This window comes from Pyrenophora tritici-repentis, chromosome 10 (genome assembly GCF_003171515.1).
Source record: "Pyrenophora tritici-repentis strain M4 chromosome 10, whole genome shotgun sequence".
NCBI lineage: Eukaryota > Fungi > Ascomycota > Dothideomycetes > Pleosporales > Pleosporaceae > Pyrenophora > Pyrenophora tritici-repentis.
In genome coordinates, this window is record NC_089399.1 from 2,531,119 (window position 1) to 2,554,141 (window position 23,023).

General features: G+C 53.5%; 8 protein-coding genes across 8 annotated transcripts; 5 read left to right on the forward strand and 3 right to left on the reverse strand.

The window, feature by feature from the left end:
• Positions 1-52: 52 nt before the first annotated feature.
• Positions 53-933, forward strand: PtrM4_047820 (PssA, Phosphatidylserine synthase; the record flags this gene model as incomplete). The annotated part of the gene is made up of 3 exons (XM_001936608.1): positions 53-122; positions 216-311; positions 368-933. The coding sequence occupies 3 exons, from the start codon at positions 53-55 to the stop codon at positions 931-933; spliced, it is 732 nt and encodes a 243-aa protein (XP_001936643.1).
• Positions 934-1,318: 385 nt separating this feature from the next.
• PtrM4_047830 (Aminotran-1-2 multi-domain protein) lies at positions 1,319-3,093 on the reverse strand (the record flags this gene model as incomplete). Its single annotated transcript, XM_001936609.1, has 5 exons — positions 1,319-1,516; positions 1,587-2,078; positions 2,138-2,648; positions 2,702-2,802; positions 2,869-3,093. 5 exons carry the CDS (start codon positions 3,091-3,093, stop codon positions 1,319-1,321), a joined length of 1,527 nt encoding a protein of 508 aa, XP_001936644.1.
• Positions 3,094-3,694: 601 nt separating this feature from the next.
• Positions 3,695-9,461, reverse strand: PtrM4_047840 (1,3-beta-glucan synthase component GLS2; the record flags this gene model as incomplete). Its single annotated transcript, XM_066104748.1, has 3 exons — positions 3,695-4,040; positions 4,088-9,388; positions 9,439-9,461. The coding sequence occupies 3 exons, from the start codon at positions 9,459-9,461 to the stop codon at positions 3,695-3,697; spliced, it is 5,670 nt and encodes a 1,889-aa protein (XP_065959312.1).
• Positions 9,462-12,781: 3,320 nt separating this feature from the next.
• PtrM4_047850 (uncharacterized protein) lies at positions 12,782-12,901 on the forward strand (the record flags this gene model as incomplete). Its single annotated transcript, XM_066104749.1, has 1 exon — positions 12,782-12,901. One exon carries the CDS (start codon positions 12,782-12,784, stop codon positions 12,899-12,901), a length of 120 nt encoding a protein of 39 aa, XP_065959313.1.
• A 91-nt stretch (positions 12,902-12,992) lies between these two features.
• PtrM4_047860 (uncharacterized protein) lies at positions 12,993-13,826 on the forward strand (the record flags this gene model as incomplete). Its single annotated transcript, XM_001936611.2, has 1 exon — positions 12,993-13,826. One exon carries the CDS (start codon positions 12,993-12,995, stop codon positions 13,824-13,826), a length of 834 nt encoding a protein of 277 aa, XP_001936646.2.
• Positions 13,827-15,266: 1,440 nt separating this feature from the next.
• PtrM4_047870 (GlnA, Glutamine synthetase) lies at positions 15,267-18,204 on the forward strand (the record flags this gene model as incomplete). Its single annotated transcript, XM_066104750.1, has 3 exons — positions 15,267-16,424; positions 16,481-17,731; positions 17,791-18,204. 3 exons carry the CDS (start codon positions 15,267-15,269, stop codon positions 18,202-18,204), a joined length of 2,823 nt encoding a protein of 940 aa, XP_065959314.1.
• Positions 18,205-18,294: 90 nt separating this feature from the next.
• On the reverse strand, positions 18,295-20,592 carry PtrM4_047880 (uncharacterized protein; the record flags this gene model as incomplete). The annotated part of the gene is made up of 2 exons (XM_001936613.2): positions 18,295-20,384; positions 20,439-20,592. 2 exons carry the CDS (start codon positions 20,590-20,592, stop codon positions 18,295-18,297), a joined length of 2,244 nt encoding a protein of 747 aa, XP_001936648.2.
• Positions 20,593-22,427: 1,835 nt separating this feature from the next.
• On the forward strand, positions 22,428-22,820 carry PtrM4_047890 (uncharacterized protein; the record flags this gene model as incomplete). Its single annotated transcript, XM_066104751.1, has 1 exon — positions 22,428-22,820. One exon carries the CDS (start codon positions 22,428-22,430, stop codon positions 22,818-22,820), a length of 393 nt encoding a protein of 130 aa, XP_065959315.1.
• Positions 22,821-23,023: the final 203 nt, after the last annotated feature.

Consider the following 23,023-nt stretch of genomic DNA (forward strand, 5'->3'; position numbering starts at 1 on the left):
AGCTGCTATCATACCGAAGCCTAGGACAATAACGCAGAGCAACGACACAGTCATGTCGCAACGAAGGAACGGCGGCGGCGAGCCGCAACCCAAGGACCAGATGCCTCCTGCAAAGGGTGAAAGTATGTAGAAAGCCTGTCAAGGAGGAGAGAGAGAAGCAATGCGCTGTATCCCAGGAAAGTAACAACACAAGCTAACATGACACCTCCGAATAGCACAAGACAAGCAAGTCCGTCTGCTCTCCCAAGAAGCCGGCCACTTCTCCCTCGTCCGCGCTCTGCATCTTGCAGACTTCATTACGGAGCTCAATGGTACGCACAAGTCCCCAAACAGTAACAAGACGTGAAGACTAACCAGGCAAACACAGGCTTCTGCGGCATAATGTCCATTCTCTCCTCGCTCCGCTACTGCACGCAAGCCGACCCCACCAACCACACCAACCTGTACTGGGCGCTCGGCTTCATCCCGCTCGGCCTCTTCTTCGACTTCATGGACGGCAAAGTGGCACGCTGGCGCAAGAAGGCGTCGCTCATGGGCCAGGAACTTGATTCGCTCGCCGACCTCATCTCGTTTGGTGTGTCGCCTGCCGCAGCGGCGTTTTGCCTGGGTCTCCGCACCCCCGTCGACCACGTCCTGCTCAGCTTTTTTGTCCTGTGCGGACTCACGCGTCTGGCGAGGTTCAATGTCACGGTTGCCATGGTGCCCAAGGATGCGACTGGCAAGAGCAAGTACTTTGAGGGTACCCCGATTCCCATGTCCTTGGGTATCGTCCAGATCATGACGTATTGGGTGTACAAGGGGTGGACTATGGAGCAGGTGCCGTTGGGACTTTGGCTCGAGGGCACGCCGCTTGAGTTTCATCCTGTGGTCGCCATGTTCATTCTCCACGGGTGCTTGATGGTCAGCAAGAGTGTGAAGATTCCGAAGCCGTAGATAAAGCACAGCTGGAGGTGGCGAACACGGCAGCGTAGCATGAGCGTGACGCTTGCTTGTGTTGGAGGGAAGGGAATGGGCCATATGAAGCGGATATGCGTCACTCGGCGTGAAGTGTGATTGATTAGCGGGCGTTACAAAAATATACAATGATACCCTATTGTCACCATGTTGTTTCAATTGCGCAGTCTTGCTCGTGTGAACATGTCATAAAACGCATTACGAAGATACTATTATGTATATGCAACCACTTAGATGAAGAATGTGAACAAAATACTCGTCCCAAATCTACCAAACATAGCCAAACCACCCACCAACCCAGTCTTTCAACGCCGCCATTCATGCTCGTAAATGAATGCACAAAAACATACCAAAGTCGTGCCTACTACTTGCGCTTGCTAATGATCTTGGTAATTGCATGTCTTATCACAATACCCGCCTTCTCGGTCTCCTTCTTGGTCAGCCCGCTCGTAACGCAAACCTTGAGCGCGGGAGTAGGCTGCCAACCGGCATCTCGGGGGTTGAGGCCGAGGCCGATTGGGAACGACTTGAGGCGTGTGATGAGGACGCCGTTTGCGAGACACTAGAGAGATTGTGTTAGCCAGTTGGGTTCATGATTGCAGGAAGAGAAAAGGGAACAAGAGCACACATACTTCATCAACAACATCCCGGAATATTTGATTCTGATCCTCAAGCGAAAGTTTCTTCGCCTTGATAACCTCATCCTTGAAGACCAGAAGCATCATAGGATTATCGGACGAACTGCTGCAGCGTACCCAGTCGCTCCTCGGGTCAAGCTGTGCGCGCATTGCCTTGACATTCTCGCGTAGTCCAGTCAGGAGGTCGGGTTGTTCTTGCAACATGCTGATTGTTTCACTGGCCGTGGTGCTCAGCAAGGCGGGGAGAGCAGCAGAGTACGTGTACGAGGCTGAGGAGATGCGCTGATGTTCTACAACTTCTTCATTGCCGGCGCAGAATCCGCCTGCGGCGCAGAGAGGCCCGGAGAGGGAGCCAATGATCATGTCTACTTCCGAGGCGTCCACGTTTTGGGCTTCGGTGACACCGCCGCCGGTGCGGCCGAGGACGCCGTAGGACCATGTTTCGTCGAGAATAAGGCGGAACTTGTACTTTAGCTTGAGTTCGATCTATAAGCGTGTTAGCTGAGGACTTCTGACATAGCATCTAGCAACTTTGGTACACGTACCAGCTTTGGCAGATTGACTACGTCGCCAATGTTTTCAAACAAGCCCTCGGTGATGATAAAGCGCCTAGTTAGCGGCTTCTTAGCCTGCTCCTTGACGACTTTCTTGAGCACGTTTTCCAGGTCTTCCATGTCATTGTGCTCAAACCATCGGACGGTACTGCGGCTGATTTGTATGCCCTTCCTCGCTGCAAAGTTGAGCGCGCGATCCGCAACGATGATGTCTCCACGCTTGCTGAAACTGGGAATGACACTGCTGATAGTCGAGAAGGATTGGGCATAGATGATGCAGGCGGAAACACCGAGGTGGGCGGCCACGTCGGCTTCCGTCTTCATGTGGACGTCCTGGGTGCCGTAGAACCCGGGGGGACCGCAGGGGCCAACGCCATAAGTGCGCAACGTCTGAATGGCCTTGTCCTTGAGGACATCGCTTGAAAGGAAGTTGTAGAAGTTGTACGAGGCGAGGTTGGTCACGGTGCGGCCGTTGGAGAGCTTCGACTTGGGGCCGGTAGGTCTAGGCAGGCCAAGTTAGCATTTGGCAGGCCGACAAGGAATCAGACATCCTACCCAACAATAACCGGTCGCTTCTCGTTTTCAAGTTCCTCGAGCGCAGTCGTGGGTGCTACCAGCGGTTCCGGCGTCCAGTCTTCGACCAACTCGTCAATCTCCTATTTCATCGTCAGTCTCCAAACATCGCCGAAAGGTACAAAAACACGACTACAAGACAGACATACCGCATCCGTAAGCTGTACTTTCTTCTGTGTACTGTACTTGGGTGCAAGCAGGTACCTCACGGCGAAGAGGAACAAGAATAACTCTATTGCGCTGCGAACCGGGTCGTTCTGGTAACTCGACTTGATGTACCTCACGGCGATGGCAGAACCCGGTATGCGATTGAATTGCGCATTAGCATCGTTGAAGAAGCGCGCTGTAGCATTTTGCACTTCGTTAAGATCCATGATTACAGTCTGAGGGCGGAAGACGTGGCTGTTCCCTTGGTCGATGCCACGCGCTGATGTTCGGGGGTTGCGGCGAAGCGCGGAGGTGCCACGCGAGGCGTCGCAATTTCACAGCCCCGTCCGTCTCATCCCGACCCTAATTTCCTTCATCACTTTTCCACTTTTGCTCTCCGGTACCGATATCATTGTTGTACTGTGAACAATGGTCGACATCAATGGAACCAGGCCTTTAGCCGATACATCTTTCGTTTGATACAGTGTTGGGCCAAATGAGGTAGATAAGACATCCATATATTTATCTGTAATGCATTCGCTTTCTAACGTGTTCGCCTTCCCTTAATGAACCAAACCAAACCCTTCGTAGTGTATGTGCAGTCATGTCCGCACCCAGGGCGGACAAGTGTGTGAAAAAAGAGAGAAAGCAGGCTGATGGGTTAATCGAACCCCACCGCAAAACGCCCCCAATAATAAACGAGAGAAATACTGTAGCTGAATATTACAATCATTATGGAACCAAACAAAGTCCACCGCGCTCATGCTTCGCCCATCGTGTACAATGCAAGGTACGAAGCTGGTAGACAACGATCCCCAAAACATGCTTTTAGTACGCCATGTACCGGCGGAAGCGACGAGCCGCCGCATCTGTTGACGCTGCGCCTCCTCCATCTGTACCAGCGGCGTCGCCGGCGTTGAACACTGGACAAACGCCCTGGACACACCTGCCTGTCGTGCTGGTAGTTGTGTCGTTGTTGTTGTATCCAGTTGGCTGCATGATCTCCATAGGCAAGCTGATCTTGAAGTTGAGGAACTTGCCAGCGACAATGGGTCCAACAATGAGAGCAAGGAAGACCACAAGGAGCAGGAAGTAGAGGATCGCGTAACGAATCACACGACGCTTGCGGAGCTTGGTCTGCTTCAGCGAGTAGATAGGAGGACGAATTTGACGGCTGCAGAATGTTAGTCGTGTTCAGCTGAAAGGATTGATAAAACGTACCTGGGACGGAGCCAGAAGAGCATGACCGAGTGGAACTTGTCGGCGTATGGCAGCAATATGATCGGCAACATGAAGAAGAGCAGGACGTGGCCCAGGATGAAGTCGGCAGCGAAGAAACCCAGCTCGGTGATCTTGCAGAGGAATTCACGACCGGGTTGGGAGATCGTGTGCCAGCCCATGGTGTACCACTTTCCAGTCCACCAAGCAATGTTGGCAGTGTCGGCCTTGAACTCACGAGTGAGGGTGCAGACGATGATGAGCTTGAAGAAGAATCGCTGGATGGCGACGACGGCAATCATACCAGACAAGGCTCTTGGGAAGCTGAAACCCTCAAGGAACATGAGAACAACAAAGAAGATGAGGAGGATCAGGACAGCGATGGCGTGGGCAATGGCAGCCAGGACCGCACCGAACTTCTTGCAGCACATGCTGAGAAGGGGTCCCGCGCAACAAGCCAAGGCAAACATACCAGCCAATACACCAGCGTTGACAGCGACGGGTCCCAAAGCGATGAGTCCAATGCGGACCAAGGCGCCGGACTTGACTGGGGGCGGAAGACCGGCTGCCTCCTTGGAGGTATCGCGCCTGTCGTTGACACCGGTCTGGGCGTTGATAAAGAGGAAGGGGACGAGAGTGATGGCGACCAGAACGAGAGGACCGAAGATCTCACTCATGAAGATGTTGGTGAAATGAGCACGAGGAACATCGCCAGAGAGTTTAGCAGATGGGTCTCCGAGAACCTTGCGCTTGAAACCAGTGATACGTGTTCGCGAGAGACGGCAGTATCCAATCCAGGACGCGCTGTGAGACCGAGTGTTTCCTCGAGACAGCCAGCGGAGGTACTCCCTGTAGTCGATGAAGAAGTCGTCCCATGAGAACTGGTGAGGGTTGAAGAGGAAGGGTGCCAAGCAGAGAGACATCAGGGACGCCCAGAAGTAGATGAGCCATGGACCCCATGCTGTGATGGTGGCAAAGAGCAACATCATGAGGGAACGAGCACCAATGTAAATGGAAGGACCGGCGAAACGCGAGAACAGGATACCGAAGGGAATACGTGCGGTAGCGAAACCACGACCGGTACCAATGTAGCGAGCACCACCATAGGACAAGTTGGTGTGTAGAGCGTTGGCGTAGATCTGGGTGACAAAGACCTCGAAGAAAGGCGATCCAGACGAGAAGTGCTTGGCCAGACGGGTTGCGGCACGCCAGAATCCACGTTCAGTCAACTCTTGAACCACAAGCGGAACGAAAGAGATGAAGAAAACGATGAAGATAGAGACGATACAACGCGCGACCCAGTCGAAGACAGGAACCAAGTTGGCACAGCCGTTGGGCCATTGGGGATCGGTAATGGGAAGGTCCTTGTTGAACGAGCAGAGAATGGTCTCGTGGTTGAGGGCGCCGAGGTGGATGAGAACGAACATGAAGCACTGGACCGACAACATAATGAACATGTTGTTGATGTGGAAACCAGGATGGGCGTAGTAGAAGGACAGGAAACGGTCGAGGGGAAGCTGGGTACCCATGTAGTAGTACTCGCGAGACAACATCTGCTCTCCCATACCAGTACCAATCTTGGTTGTGAAGTTGAGGACGGAACCGAAACCCAAATCACGACCCTTACCACACTGGTAGTACTCGCAATGCTTTATACGGCCACCACGTAGGAGAGCGTTCATACCGGCGTAAATATCTTCGTTGAGATGGAGACCCTTCTGAGCCTTGGAGACACCGCCACGAGTAGTCATGAAGATACCGTTGAGGAAATCAGGATGACCGTAATGGAGCTTGCCACCAATCTGAGCCAATGTACGGGCAAACATAGTACCGAATGTCTGTTCCTTTCCGGCAGCGATGTCACCAAGGATACCGATGTTCTCAGAGAAAATGTATTCACGGGCTCCGAGAATGGCAACCGGATTAAAGTTGGCATTAGGAAGACCGGGAGTGTAGGGTGAAACATTGTCGGTTGTCATCTCCTCGAACTCGGCAAGGACGGAACGGATCTTCAGGCACTCCTCAAGGTAGTTGTCTTGGTTGGCGTCGATAAGTTGAATGTACTCTCCGCGGTAGAAGATGATGGAGTGGTTCTGGTTGTCGGATTTGCCGTCTCCAAGAATAGGGTTGCCAGAAAGTTGAATGCGAAACTTGGGTCGGCGCATACCGTTGTCCATGATTTCGGAGTGGCCATCGATGAGGGCAGAGTAGATACGCGGCTCGTCACCCTCGTTGAGAGGAGGCTCCTCATCAAGGTAGGCAATTTGCAGGTCGGGGTAGGCACGGAGCAGGAACTCGGTGTTTTCGCGCTCTTCCTTGCTGAACTTGGCATAACGTTGCATAGATACGCAAATCTTGTACTTGCGGCGGGCCATGCGCTCCAGTTCACGCTCAAGCTTGTCGGAGTTACCACCAAACATTTGGACGACTTCGGGGTTCTCGACACGGTAGAGAAGCTTGATCGCACGGCTGTAGTTCATGAAACCAGAGATGGTACGGTACAAAGTCTGGGAACGGAGAGAAGCCCAGATACGTGTGCGCAGGGTGTACTCAGGAGCGGCAGATTTGAAACCAATGCAGTAGAAGGGAAGATCATCGATCTTGCTCTTAGCGGTATCCTTTTCGTTCTTCTCGTCGTCGCCATTGAACTGAGAAGTTTCGTCCGCAAGAATCTTGGTGTCCTTGACGAAGCAATCCCACTCGTGAGGGTGAAGTTGCTTGAGGTACTCAAGAAGGGTAACACGGGAGTACGGCTCATCCTCACGGATAATCTCGCGGAGAGACAACAGAATCTTTTCACCGTAATGGGGAATCAGAACAGTGAAGGTAGGCATGTTGTCAACCGGAAGAGGCTCAGGGATAGGAGTGGAGAGAGACTGGGCGAAGAAAGAGATACGACGCTCAGCTTCGCTCTGCGCAGGGAAGAACTCGGTCTTGAAGGAGTGATCTTCCTGCGAGACGAAGAAGGTAGGAGCACGAAGTGTGCGCTTACCCTCTTGCTCCGAAGGAACCTGGTGGTAGAGAAGCTTCTGGACGTGGTCGATGGCGAGCAGATGCTCACGGTACATGGAGATGACGACAGCGTTCCAGATCTGGGAGATGAGAACCTTGGGCTTGTACTTGATCTCCATATCGGTTGTCGCGAGAACTTTTGAGTAGATACGCTTAGGTAGACGCGAGAAGATGTTCCTCCAGGGTGTCCAGATCGAGACACCGAGGTAGAAAGACCTGGAAACGGAGAATAACATGTTGGCGATAATGTACCAGAGATAAGAGTCCAAGAAGAACAGAATCAAGTCCATGAAGTACATGAGACCGAGGAGAATCCGAGGCTGGTACTGGCAAAGCATGTTACCGATAATGGCATCTCCCAGACAATCAGGCTTCTTCATGTGGGAAAGAATACGGATGGGGTCCTTGATGGACAGAGTCAAGAAGAAGTAAGACTCGGTAAGCTTGGCAGCGAAAACCAGAACCCACAGACCGTAAGACATCCACTTGTCGTTGCCAGCAAGACGAGGGTAACTTGCGGTAAAGGTCTGACTGGCAACATACTTGCGAGAGTTGCGAGTCAAGTAGCTACCGAAGAGACCACCGATTGGCATGACGGAGAAGAAGATGAACGTGATCAAGGCGATGGCGAATTGCACACCACCCAGGATGTTGGGAATGGTACCAACACGCTTGTCCAAGCCGAAGATGTAGACGCTAGGGGCGACGTTGATGACAAAAACCAGAATGAGGAACAAGAGACGCTTGGTCAAATGTTGAGCACCAGCCCATCGACGGGGAACGTAACACCACTCGCAGATGGTAGCGAAGATCTGGATGAATGAGGCGATGGTACCTCCGAGGGCGACGGCGGACAGAATGGCGGCCTTTTCTGGCTTCTGGTCTAATTGTTGCTGGTAATTCCTCGTGTAGAGGGGCTGCGAGTTGAAAGCAGTGTAGAACCAGAAAGACGTCAAATGGATAATCCAGATACGGTTGAAGTTGATGACCATGTGGAACCACGATCGTCGCTCGTAGTATGTCTTGAAGAAGACCTTCTTCCAGAGAACATCCTTCAACTTGAGGTAACGCTCGGCGGGCGGAATGTCCACGAGACGGGATTTGTCCTCGAAGACGATTCGCTCGAGACCCTCTGGGTACCAGAAAAGCTGATTCATGTCGTCGTAACCAATAATGCCCGAGTGATCGCGCTCACGACGGACATATTTGCCATCTTGGATCTCGTAACCTTGGTCACGGCAGTACTGGTACAGAGGCGTGATAACCTGGTTGAGGTATGTGAACTCTTCGATTGGCTCAGTCTGAGCCTGGCCAGCCGGCGAGTTGAGCCAGTCATCCGCGCACTTGAAGATGAAGCACATGAGCTCGGGCATGAAACGGACCTGGTTAGCCTCACCCCAGCACAGGAGGTAGAGGGCGACCTGTCGCACACGGTCCTGTTGCGACATACGGTTCATGCGCGTCTTCCAGCGGTATTCAGCCGCCTCCAGACTGTTGTCGCCCTCGTATGCTTCGAGGACCTCCTGCTCGTTTCCTGGGTTCTCGCTGGCCTTCTTCTTGGCCGCCTTACGGGCCTTGCGAGTCCTACGGTTGGCTTTTCCAAGGTTCATGTTCGCAAAGCCAACAGCATCATCCAAGTCGAGATGAGCAGCAAAATACCAGCGTCTGTAGTTGGCATTCTCTCCACCGATGTAATCGGCGTGGAGAGACAGAAGAGCCTGATTCGGCGACATACGAGACGCACGCGAGTCGAGCAGAGTCATGAAATGATCGTACATGTTACGCATGCTGTCACGCTGGAAACCGAACTTGGAAGTGAGGTCAAGGAAAATATCCTCAATCTCCTCCTTAGTGCAGGGAATCTGAGCCTCGGCGGTCCAGGCTGGGTAGGGCTCGCGAGACCGCTGTCCAGCGGGCAGGGCATTTGAGTAATCCATACCGTAGATGGGGGTTGAGGCGCCGGACGATCGGTTGCCACCGTACGAAACCTGAGACGAAGGGGGTCGGTAGCCGCGGTTGCCTTCGGCGTAGCTGTTGTAGCGCTCATCGCCACGACCGTAGTAATCCATGTCGGTAGCGCGAGCCATGTCCGATCGCATAGTGAAGTCGCTGAAGGTCTCGGAGTCTTCCTCGGAGTCGTGCTGACGGCGGCGTGGCTGCTGGCCATCTTGCGCACCTCCTTGGTCGTAGTACTGGTTGTCGTAATACTCGTCCTGGTATCCCTGCTGACCTCGCTCGTCGTAATAGCCGTTTTGCTGGTAGTTGCCGCCCTGCTGACCATCATAGTAGGCGCTGCTGATGTGTTAGCAATTGGATGCAGAAACGCGTCGGATAGGCGGGACTCACGATTCGTCGTAATAGGCATCGCCATGCTGGCCCTGCTGCTGGTACTGGGCGCCATGGGCGTCGTCGTGGTACTGGCCCTGGTAATCATCGTGATAATAGGCGTCTTGGCCCTGTTGGGCTTGGGGGTGGCCCTGATTCTGGCCGTAGCCGTCGTCGTATTGGCCTCCCTGTGGATGTCCGGACATCTTGGGAAGCAATTAGAGTGGAGATGTGGAAACTAGAGGAGCAGCTGTCAGTGTCTGTTAAGTCGGAGGGCGGTGTGGCAGCTGCTGGTGGGTGAAACAGCAAGTGTCGGAAGGGGCGGGCGAGCGTACCTCAAGCAGTGGGCATTAGGAGCGGCAGAAGTCGGATTAGTCGTAATATGGCTGCCGCGCGAAGGTGCGGTCGTGTGTTGGTGCACTCGAGTGCGGAAGGCGGTTCAAAGAGTGTGGTGTTGTTGCAGGAGCGAACAGACAATTGGCGAGGAAGCTTTGTGAAGCAGGCAGTCGCTCGCTATTTAGGCCAAGATAGAGACTCGGTAGCAAGGCGATCAGCTCGTAGCGGGTGCTGAACGAGACAGTCTGGTGTTGTAGTCGTGACTAGCGAATGGATAGCTGGATATGCAGCTGCGTCGTGGTTGCCAGGAGAGACGCGCGGCGAATCGGCGCTTGCGTGTCGGGGCGAACTCTCTACGAGTCGGCGTGCGTGGCGGATTTCTTGGGGAGTAAGATTGGGGAGCACTACACAACCTCAACGCGAGAAAACGAGAGGCAATGTAGAAGGAAAACAGACACGGAAGAAGGGGTTTGGGGGAGGGAGCGACAGTGTGGAATGCGGAAGGGGGGCAGGCAAAGAGCTTTTTAGCAGCTTCCCCTGAAAATGAAAGGCACGAATGCCAAGCTAGCCTAACGCCGTCATTGGGAGTGGACATGGGTCCCCGTCGCTAGCATTCACGTCCCGAGTATTGGTGTCGTCGCCCCTCTAAAAACAGCATGGACTACAAAAATGCACCAAGCCGCCGCCCTCGGGCGCCTTGTTCTAGCATCCACATTTGGCAAGATGTGCTGCTCGACTGCGTTGGGAGCGCGAGCCGTAGTGGGCGTGTGCGGCCATGGGAGTGGTGGGAGGTGGTGGTGAACTGGAAACTTGGAAAGCATGCAGGTGCAACCATGGCAGGCATCTCGATCTGCACGCATATCGATAAAACTCGCTCCCGCAATGCCCTCGACTCAGCACTATACCGTAGACTGTACTAAGCGTGCGCGACTTGTCTCTGGTTGACAGCTGGCCGAGGGCTGCCACCGCTATCCTTCACCGTCCTCGCAAGCTCACCATTCTAGACGTCCTAGTTTGTCTGCATGCTTGCATTTTACATTCATATTGCATCCCTCTTTTCACATTGCATCACGCTTTTCAGCACATTGCCTCCTTCTGTCCACCACATGTCACCATAGCAGCCGTGGCCCGGCACACGACACGGCGAGGCGACAGACGGAGGCGACTCACGACTCACAACCCAACAAAACCGCAGTGGCAGGACGCGCACGGTAGTGCAGGCCCGCGCTGATCAAACCACGGCTAGCCGGGACACCAATTTGATGTGATGCCGCCATGCCGCCATGCCGCCATCTTTCTTCGCCCGGTCGCTCGCCCGGCGCGATATCAACGATAGGGCTTTTTCCTCGTTATCAAGACGGCCAATCGCCATGTGGCGCGCTTCCGCTCAGCACCCCCCCCCAGTCGCTACCATGCCTAGTCCCTAGCCCACGTCAACGGTTGCTTGGTGTCGCAATGCAAAGGGGGCTGACGGCCACTAACATGTACTGTTGAGACGGCCACCCGAGCACGCCGCACCCAAACGCTCAACGCCCGCTCCGTCCCTCCTGCGGCAGCTGCCTCTCGGGTTCCAAAGCCTGGATGGAGCTATCAGATGGTTGCAGTGTTGAGCTCCCGACACCTGCATGTTCGATACATTGATCCTCAAAAAGCATCGTGCCATGATCGGTTTGCCCATTTGCCATGTCCCGCCGAACAGAACAGAACAGAACAGAACAGGAGCAACATGGGCCCCGGCACCGGTGAGCTATATTAGAAGTCAGTTTTCCTCCTTCCAACACAACCGGCCGAAACATGCCGTTTGCCAGCCAATTGCAGCTGCGCCCAGCATCATGATTGCGTCGGCTGCATGCAAATTCGCATGGAACCCGCTTTACTTTACTACTCTGCCATGTACTTTTCCCACGCCCTCGACACTATGCCTCAGAACCCACCCACAAGCAGCCTCGCAGGTATACATGAGCACAGCGCAGGGTGCTTGACAGGTGCCAAAAGCGCATAACGTTTCATCGAGCTCGCACCACGTTCTGTTAGCATTGCTCTTACACACGTCTGGAAGTCGCAGTTCCCGGCGCGGAAGCCGCGATGCCTGTGCATGTGCATGCCCTGACTCGAAGACTAAGTACAGGTTCGATTGGCCGCCCTCGTCCGACTGCGCCACTGAAAGAATCGTGTTTCATCCGGCCAGACTGTCTTGTGTGCGAGTCCAGGTACCGGTCTCTCCGCGAAACTCCACGAGGCGGTGCGACAGGCAGTGACATGACATTGGCGCTGTCACTAACACCACCTTCAAACATGACAACTACGGTACTGCACGGCTTCCTCGTATCTGTGACTGACGTCTTTTCTGGCAACCGATCTCACCCAGGTATGGTATGGGTATGCAATCGATGGCGCACGCAATATGTGCAGACACGACCCAAATTAGCAACCGTGGGCGGTGGGGTGGAGCGAGATTGCGTTTACGCGTCGCCAGACATTTCCAAGTAGTAATCCACCATGAGGTACCGTACATACTACAACCACACAATAGCCCTGTGTAGTCATGCATTCATACCAGCAAAACAAGACTACATGATCCGATGCCTACTGTGAAATTCAGCGTTTCCTTGTGACAGATGCTTAGCTTCACAGCCATCAGGGCAGCAGAGCATACGAGGTCTCAAAGTCTCAAAGCCGCGCTAACAACTCGAAACGGGGCTAGTGTCAGGGGCGCAGGTGAACCCTCGTCGATCCTTCTTGGAATGCTTGGTTCGCCCTGGACTTCTTCACTCACTGTGCCTCAGAGTCGTTTCTACACTCACTTTTCTGTTTTACCAGTCCTTCATTACCTCCTTGAGTTATTTCTTATTGCTTACAGCATCGTTTGCTGTGGCGCCACGCTCCTTCCCTGACCACCTGTCTCCTGCCTTCTTAACAAATTCTCAAATTCCTTAAACAACAACTCTCGGCGATTCAACCCAAGCTCACGCCAACACCACCCGCGCCTCTTGGAACACGTCTTATACCAAAAAAGCTATCACTATGCGCGGAATCATTGCTGCTGCGGCCCTGCTCGCGGGCGCGCAGGCCGCCATTGACCCTATTGTCATCAAGGTACGACGACGCGTGGCAACTGCGCCTTTCACTTCTGACAATGCCTAGGGCTCCAAGTTCTTCCACAAGAACAGTGGTGAACAATTGTAAGCAGCCCAGCTTTCCAAGATCTGGGCCAAGCTAACATGTTCTTAGTTTCATGAAGGGTGTTGCATACCAACAAGAAGTCAACTCCAACTCGACAGCATCATCCACAGATGGCATTGACATCACCGACCCCCTTGCCGACAGTGCGGCTTGCAAGCGTGACATTGAGCAGCTCAAGAAGCTCCAAACCAACACAATTCGTGTGTACGCCATCGACCCGACCAAGGACCACAAGGACTGCATGTCGCAACTCGCAGACGCCGGCATCTACGTCGTATCCGACTTGTCCGAGCCTGGACTGTCCATTAACCGTGATGACCCTGGCTGGACTGTCGAGCTGTACAAACGTTACACTAGCGTCGTTGACGAGATGATGAAGTACGACAACACGCTCGGCTTCTTCGCTGGTAACGAGGTTAGCAACCAGCCCAACAACACCATCGCCAGCGCCTTCGTCAAGGCGGCTGTCCGTGATACCAAGGCCTACATCAAGAGCAAGAACTACCGTGAGATCGGTGTCGGATACGCGACCAACGACGATGCCGCGATTCGCGAGAACATGGCCAACTACTTCGACTGTGGTGACTCCTCTACCTCTATTGACTTCTGGGGATACAACATCTACTCTTGGTGCGGTGACTCGTCCTTCACCAAGTCCGGATTCGACGTTCAGACCAAGAACTTTGAAAAGTACAATGTCCCCGTCTTCTTCGCCGAATACGGTTGCAACACTCCTCGCCCTCGTAAGTTCACAGAGGTTGGCGCGCTCTACGGTAACCAAATGACTGGTGTCTGGTCTGGTGGTATCGTCTACATGTACTTTGAGGAAGCGAACCAGTTCGGTAAGTCTCTCATGCCTTTCACCTTCCTCAACCTCTCTTGCTAACGACTCTCAGGTCTCGCTACCGTTTCCAACGGCAAGGTCAAGACCAACGAGGACTTTGACAACCTGTCCAAGCAAATCGCCAAGGCCACTCCCGTCGGTGTCAAGATGGCAGACTACAACCCCACCAACACCGCGGCTGCCAGCTGCCCCTCGCCCACCCCTGGAAAGTGGGAAGCTGTTTCCGACCCTCTGCCCCCTGTCGCCAACTCCAACCTTTGCTCTTGCATGAGGGAAACTCTTAGCTGCGAGATCTCTGAAGACGTCAAGGAGTCCGAGTATGGCGACATTTTCGGATTCATCTGCGGCCTCAAGGATGGCAAGTACTGCGCCGGTATTAACAAGAACGCCACTACTGGCCCTTACGGTGTCTACGGCATGTGCCCCAGCAGGGACCAGCTCTCATTCGCTGCCAACGCATATGCTAAGGCTGTCCCCAACGGTTGCAACTTCAAGGGCAAAGCTACCACCAAGGCTGCTGCCGCCACTCCTACTGGTTCCAACTGCGCCTCGCTCCTCAAGGATGCCGGTGTTGACGGCACCGGTAAAGTCGCTTCTGCTGCTGCCGGTCCTACTGGTGCCGGCGGCGCATCTGCATCTGGTTCTGCTGGCGCTGCTGCTGGCCTATCCGCTCCTCACTTCACTGCCGGCGGTTTCGGCTTCGGCATGTACATTGTCGGCGCCGTTGCTTCGGGCATGGCTATGATCTTTTTGTAGACGTCCAATACGAGGTTGATGTAGATGTGGTTGTCGGGTTTGACATTTATCTGCTGCATAGTTTGCGTGGGTTGCGCTTATTCCCATTTGTTGTTTGGCTACATAACGGCCTTTGTCGCGAAGAGCACATTAGTGTCTTTGATTAGGTGACAATTTAATCTTCTGTGCTATATTGACTACTCGCAAGGAGATTACTAGATTGAATGGGATTCCAATGTTTTGTCCATGATTTTGTGTGCGTGAATGATGCATTGGTTTTGGGGTGCAGTATTGTGTGGGCTATGAGCAGCATGTTTTCGTACCCTGCAGGGTCGGCTGACGTTCATGAGATCAGTCAGAACACTACCCCACTTAGTCGTGATACCCATTGGGTCAACGCTCTTTACTGTGAAGTCTGTATTCTGTATCTTTGTGCGCTAACAAACTACGACCTCTCGGCCCTGATCCAAGCATATCCTCACTACTGCCATCCATAATCGTGGGTTCCGCCAGCACCGGCGTCATCCTGTGACCTTGGAAAATAACATCGTGGATAATCCACTCACTTGGTTCATGCTTGCATCGTTCAGATTTTAGGTGTACTAGCAATTCCCGTCTCCTACTGATCTTATAGGTCATTTCAGACCGAAGACTATCCTCTTCAATCGTCGTGCGTTTCTACTCAAGGCGCAAAACTCAGGAAAGGCTTCAGCGGACCACCATTCGCATCCCACCCAAAGTCAAGAGATGGCCATGGACCCAATAACAGCCCCCGTTAGACTTACTATCGAGCAACTGCGGCATGTGGTCAACAATTACCCCATCATCGACAACCACGCGCACAACCTTATTTTGCCCGCACACATCAATACGATACCGTTCGAAACGATAACTACGGAAGCCCAGGGACGAGCCTTACGAGACACGTTCAAATCGCTTTCGCATTTGCGAGCGGCCAGACAACTACGTCAACTTTACGAATGCGCTGAGGGTGCAGACTGGGAGGACATCTTGGAGCAGAGGATTGAGTGGCTGCGGAGCAACTCTGAACGCTTGCATGAGCGATGCTTCGAAAACATTCACGCTCTCCTCATCGACGACGGGCTCGCTGCGCCCGAGCAGGTCTTTCCTTATGATTACCATGACCGTTATACGAAGGCGCCCACTAAGCGTATTGTGCGAATTGAGACAGTCGCTGAGCGCTTGATGGAAAGTCTTGTACGAGATGCGTCAGAAGATGATTTGGCAAAGACCAAGTTTCTACCCAAGACCTGGACCAACTTTACCGATGAATTCGAGCGTGAGATCCAGGATGCCATTGAAGACAAAAACGTTGCTGGCTTTAAATCTGTCGTCTGCTATCGTACCGGTCTCGACGTTGAGCCGGACTATGAGCAAGCTGCGAAAATGGTCGGACACCCGTTCGAACGCTACGTCAAGAGCTGCGTTCGCAAGCGCATCTATAGGATCGAGAAAAAGCCTCTGAATGACTACCTGGTGTTACGAACATTGGAGATACTGTCCGAGCGACTACCTCATGCGGACTCGCTTGCAAAGCCATTCCAGCTGCATACTGGGTTGGGAGACAATGACATCAGTCTCTTGGAAGCAAACCCATCGTTTCTCCAGCCCTTGATTGAAAACTACCCGCAAGTGCCTTTTGTGCTGCTCCACTCGGCGTATCCATATACGCGCGAAGCAGGCTATCTTGCAACAGTATATCGGCATGTGTATCTCGATATTGGCGAAGTGTTTCCCATGATTAGCAGAGATGGTCAGGCAACAGTTCTACGACAAGCCATGGAGCTAGTACCTGGGAGTAAACTCTTGTACTCTTCTGATGGCCATTGGTTTCCGGAGACGTTCTGGTTGGCAAATGCACAGTTTCGTGAAGTGTGGCTTGATGTAAGTACTCACCTCTTTGCTTGTGACTTGAGTTCAAGTTGTACTAATTATGCTAGATACTTATCGAATACATTAAAAAAGGTGACCTCACCCCACAACAGGCCATTGGTATGACCAAGGATATCATGTTCAACAACGCGAATGTGGTGTACGATCTGCGCTACGAGGCTACGTTTGATGAGACTATACAAGCCCCCCCGAAGCAATTGACATACAACACGAAGCCAAGTACAGCCTCACCTTTTCGATCCCCAGCAGTTACGCCAGGTCCAAGCACAGGTTTGTACAGTCAAACTCCAACTTCCGATAGGCAAATCAGTCCACCTGTCTCTCCATACGCACAACCAGCCTTCCCCCCTCCACCAAAGGTACCGCAAGTCTACGACATTGAAAAGTTTGACTATTTCATGGAGCAGAATCCAACCGTCAAGTTCATCTATGTGCAATGGCTTGACTACACAGCTACAATTCGTACCCGCATTGTGCCCATCAAGGAGTTTACGCGTATGATCAGCGAGGGCGAGCGCATCGGCATCTCTCAGGGAAACACTGGAACTCTGCAAAACGACCATACAACACACGTGGTAAACACAACCGGGCAAATCTACGTAGAACCAGACTTGCGCTCCCTCCGACCAACACACAACAAGGACCCCCTCCCAGCAGCAACGGTACTCAGCTACTGGCGCTCCGAAAACGGCGTCCCCCTCCCGTCCGACCCGCGGAACAACTTGGAGATACTCATCAACGAACTCCAATACAACCACGCAACCACGCTCCTCGTGGGTTTCGAGATTGAAGTCACCTTTCTATCCCGCAACCCACCTTCCGCACCCACCAACCCCTTCCAAGCAGACCCTTACTCGCCCCTCACCAAGGAACACGCTTGGGGTACCCTCACACCCTCGCAATGGCTCCAGCTCCCTTTCCTGAGTGAAATCGTGCTAGCGCTCGAGCAAATGGAAATCGATGTGCAGCAATTCCATGCCGAGTCCGGAAAAGGCCAGTACGAATTTGTGCTCCCGCCTCAACCGCCTCTCCTCGCCGTCGACACGTTGATTCAGGCTCGTCAGGTGATTGCGCAGATAGCCAGCCTACATGGCTTGAGAGCGACACTGCATCCCAAGCCGTTTGAGGGCATCGGCACGGCCGCTCACGCCCACGTTAGCTTGCACCCGCCGGACCGCGATATGCACTTCTTTGTAGGCGGCGTGTTGAAACATCTACCTGCGCTTTGTGCATTTAGTATGCCAGAGGAAGTGAGTTATGCGAGGGTTGAAGATGATTCCTGGACGGGTGGGACTTGGGTATGTAAACGTTGAAACCCTGCATCCGAGTTGAACCAATGGTACTGACACGTCTACAGGTAGCATGGGGTACTCAAAACCGCGAAACGCCACTTCGCCGCATCCACTCAGGTCACTGGGAACTACGGTCCATGGACGGCCTGGCAAACGTCTACTTTGCCCTCTCTGCTATCCTTGCCGCAGGTCTCCTTGGTCTCGCTTCCGCCCCGACGACGCCCACAGACTTGCCGCGCGATATCCCCGTCAACCCGGCTTCCCTGAACAAGCACGAATTGGCCGAGTACGGTGTGACGAGGAAGATGCCTAGGGACGTTTTCGAGGCGCTGGTGGCACTGGAGAAGGATGCGGAGTTCAGAGAGGCATTGCCAGGAGCCATGGTAGAGAGCTATCTTGTGATGAAGAGGGAGGAGCTGAGAATGCTGGGAGACATGTCAGAAGTGGAGCGGAGGGTCTTTTTGATTGAAAGATACTAGGTGGATGAAACAACACGGCATGATGATTGACATGTTCATAGTTTCTTTTGATGTTTGGAATTTCATGTAATTTTTGGCATCAACTTGACCCTAAATCAATCCTATGCCCTTCAACCTGCTAATCGATGCTTTTGCTTTGCGATCTCCTCCAGCTTGGTCATGCACATCCTTGGCATGCTTGATCAAATCGCCCCTCCATAGCCAATAGTTGTTTTCTACTTGCTTGGCCACATGCTCGCCTTCAACTCTGGCAACAAGGTTACAGACCCAGATCAGCCTCCTCGCGCTAACAAAGCGATGCTCCATCAGTGGGCGGATAATCGAAGAGCGCACGACGGCCTTTGTGAACAAGGGGCCAATTGGCAAAGATTGTGTCTCGAGGAATACATAAAGGTAGTATATGGAGCGCCAGGTTTCGCGGTGAGAGCGTGTCGTTGAAAGTGAGTAGTGGTGGGCAAGTTGATGAATGAGGGCTGTGCGTTGACTTGACGGGATATCAGCGGTAAGGGTAGCGTAAGCTTGGGGCAACGCATTGTTTTCAGCAGCGCGATCAAGGATAGCAGTAAATTCGCGGTGGGACTGTAAAGCTGAGATTGTTATTTCGACATGTTTCAGATCAGCAGCAGTGCCTTGTCCGGCAACGCTGCGGAGTACGTCGAGGGTGTTTTGGCAAGTACGGAGTCCGAACGCGTATAGTTGGCTCTGTCGTTCAGTCAGAGATGCGGTATCTTCTGGGAGACAAGCTACTTGCTTTTTGACACGACCCTGGATGCGGATGCTTGAGGTATGGTCCAAAGTAAGTCCTTGTTGATCTAGTGCGTACAGGAAGTGGTATATGTGGTGCAGCTGCGCAAATTCGCCGTAGAGATTCGTAACCACATTGAGTGTTGGCGTATAAAATGGGGTTGTCTTGTTCATCTGAGCCAAGATCAGTGCCAGAATCTCCTCAAACTGAAAAGCCAGCTTGTCTTTCTGTCCAGGCACAAGAATTTCGAAGTCATGGATGAGCCGCAGCATTCTCTCCCTGGAATCGGCCAATGATAGTGTTTGGTGTGTTAATTGGAACACGGAAACAATGAGCAGCACAGGCGCACACATGTCGGCCGAGATGTTGCTCGAAAGAATATGCTTTGCTAGCAATCTAATGGCAGTCGTCAGATGGGTTGCTTTGTGTGTGTCCGTTCGGGCGTCGAGAGATTCAAGAACAGTCAACCAAGTGCTCAGAGTGCTCAGATGAGCTCTGTGGCTTGCTACCGACATGCCATGGTTCTTTTCGATGGCCTCGGCAAAGGAGCGACTGTACAGCTTGACGAGTCGGTCTAACATATTGGGTGGGAAACATAATAGGGTTTGTTCGGCCACCGGACGGAAGCTGGAGTCTGCAGCAGCACGGGCAATGAAGGTCGGTATCATCGGCTGAACGTTCTGAATACCATGTTCAATAGCACGTAGTAATTCCCTAATGTCGTTGTCTTGAATCCTGTTCACGACTTCTCTAAAGGCAGTCAAGGGCTGGGATGGAAGCTGGAAAAAATCCGGACGACTAATCTGTAGTGTCCTTCGAATCGTCATGAGCAGGTGAAGGTCTTGCGACAGGCTTTTCGAGGCTTCTGCAGATGCGGCCATATCTGCTGCCTTGAGGTACACGCGACGATGGACCCTTTGACCAATAGGGTACTTGACATATAGTTTCTCCAAACACTCGAGCAATGTCAGACTCTCGGCAGTGTAGGTAGGAGGAAGGGCAAAGTTTCTGAGCTTAGAGAGGATGCGCGTAGGGTCCCAGCCTTGGGTGATTAAATGCTGAAGGACCATGAGATTGTACAAGGCATCGTCAGCGTTGTTTGGGCGACAAGCATCATATATCATGGCTAGGAGCCGGACCCGTTCCACTCTGTCCCATTTTGATGCATCTGCGGTTCTGGACATGAACTGGCCAAAGTGTGCCTGAGCATGCCCACCTTTCAAGGCAGCGACATTGCTTTGTTTTGCGGTGACAGCATGACATGCAGGCTCTGTCCCGTCTTTTATGCCATGCGCCTGTGCCGGGCTTCCATATTCATGCCGTGTGATTTGTGGGAGAATCTGGGTGAACGAGTTGGGGGTATCGGATTCAGCGTGTTCGGCGGCAGTGGTACTATTGAAAGGCGGTTCCGGCAAGCTTGGAACAGGTTGAAACGCTATCATTGTCAGCCAAGGCCATGATGCTTGCCTGGGCTATTGCGCAAACATACTTGGGTCCATTGGCTCGGCAGCGTTGCGTTGTGAGGACGGGGCTTTGTATGTCCAGGTGGGTTGGGATTTTTTGCGCAAGCCAAACCAGGCTTGCCAGTTGAAGGTAGTTGAGGGGAAAGGGACCTGGGGACAGAAGCCGGCTGAGACGGTCATTCGACGCTTCGCCGCCCTCTTCCTGGCCTCCAATGGGCCCGGGATGTGGCTGCCATGTCGCTTCTGCTGCGGGCACGAACTGAGGAAGAAAGTATTGAATGCGAGGGCGAGCACGTCATCCGAGATCCATACATGGTGGGCACATGAATTCTGGACGACATGCACTACTCGACGGCAGGCAATGGGCGGACGGCGCATCACGCTAAGCGTGGGGGATCGAGGTGACGATGAAGGTCGACCTGGGCCGCGGCCGGGTTGGATTGAATTGAGCCCGTGTCCCGATGGGGAAGTGGGCGATGCACGTGACCAACATGACTAAGACGACACATGACCAAACCGTCTCGGGAGACGGCAAGCTGGGGAATCTTGACACGGACATGAATCTTGGGGCCATGCTTGCACGATAGGCAGTTGTCTCAGGTTCCCCAGCCTTTCTGACGTCTGTCTACAACGGGACTGACAGGCGGCCATGTATGGGACTGGCCGAGGAATGGATTTCTAGCCAGTTTGACGCGGGCGACTAAATCTCATGTCGGGCGTACATAGCTGTATCTGCACCTGGACGTGTACGGAAGCAGCGGGCTCGGCCAGTTAAATGAGCACCACGTCGACCAGTACCTACGAGGCACAGGCAGTCCCAACAGACGGTAGTTAAAAAGCATCAAGCATTGGCATGGTGCACGTCAGCGTCAGTCTGGCCGAGGGCTGGGGGGACGCGAGACCAGTGCCAGAGTGACAGAGTGAGAGACCGCGCGGTCCTGGGACGAGCCCCTGCCTCCCCCGACATGCATGTGGCTTTGATGAAACGCCACCGGCCTTAGGCTGGCCAATGGCGGTACGGTACCTGCATGCCGTGGGTCAGCGCTAGGCCCAGTTGGCTCGACATGGTGACAGCGCCCTGTTGCTCGTTGCAGCGACGGGAGCAGACGCTGAGTGCATGGTGAGGGTGAGGGTTTTGGCTGATGGCAGAAAAAGACGTCGAGTTCTTTGGAAGCCTCGCGAGTAACAGTAGCAGACGACGCGAGCTGCGCTATCTAGAGCCGTGTGGGGGCTGCACGACGCGGCGGCTGCCAGTCAGACTGCCACTGCTGCACTGCACGCTAATTGCCAAGATTGGCTCTGGCTCCTGTTGCCTGCCTGCCTATCCTAACTGGGCCGCTTCTCCTTTGCTCTTCACTGCGATCCACTCAGGGCCCGAGCCTCCTCTCGTTTGTCTGCTTCACGTCTGTCCATCAATCGACACCCACAATCGTTTTATTGCACAGTCCTTAACCTCTTCCATATTCGCCGCTTCATTCCTTTTGCCAACTTCAAGGGGTGCATTCCACGCAAGCACCGAGCTGTTTCATCACCTGCTGTCCTGTCCCTACGCGCTCCGTTTCAACACCACCAGCCTTCAGCAAGGGCTTCGGGCTTCGTCGAGCGAGCCTTAGCTGAACTGCTTCCAAAATCGAGACTACAGCATCAAGACTACGCAGACGGCGCTCGTCACAAACGCCGACGACCCCGACGCCGACACCAACATCATCTCCCAAACAGCAGCCTCAACAGCCCCGTACCCACCACGACAGCCCGACCACGGCGGCGATCCGTACTTTCATTCACCATCCCGGAGACAGACGTCCATCACCACTTCATCGGACACGACCCAGCAGCAGACGCCCATCGCGGCCTTGCATGTACCCACGCCTTCGTCTATAGCCCAAAGGTGCGACACTCGTCCTCAACGTCGTCGACACCACGCTGACGCGACGCACTACAGTCCACAGTAGCTGGCACAGGAGCCAGAAAACAAACTTACTAACCCCCCCCCCCCAAACACACCACATCACAACATGGTCTACGTGAGATTCGCCTCCGTCCTTGCGATGGCCTCGATGGCCATGGTTGCTGTCGCCGCCGACAGCGACTCGCCAACCAAGATCAAGAACCCCATCACCACACCCACAGTCACCCTGCCCGCCAGTGCCATGACAAGTATCGGATGTTTCGCAACAGGGACGCCGCTAGAAAACCATGGACCATACAACTTCCAGTCGCCTGGTAACTGCCAACTGGTATGTCTCCAACTCGGCAAGGACGTCATGGGTCTTTCAGACGGTGTCGACTGCTGGTGTGGAGACGAAATTCCTGCCAAAGCATGGCAAACCAAGAACGAGACATGCGGTACCACCTGTGCTGGAGACGACACATCTGGCTGTAAGTTGACCAAGCAACACTGTGATTAACTGTACTGATCTCCCTAGGTGGTGGAAAGGGCGCACTGTGGGTTGTACTCACTGGCAACACAAGAAACCCAGTCGACTACTTCGAACCCCCAGTATCCAGCAGCAGCTCAGCAGCACCCTCATCAACAACTCCTGCCGCAACATCGACTGCCGCTGCCTCCGCAACTGCCTCTGCCACTCCATCATCCACTCCAAAGAACGAC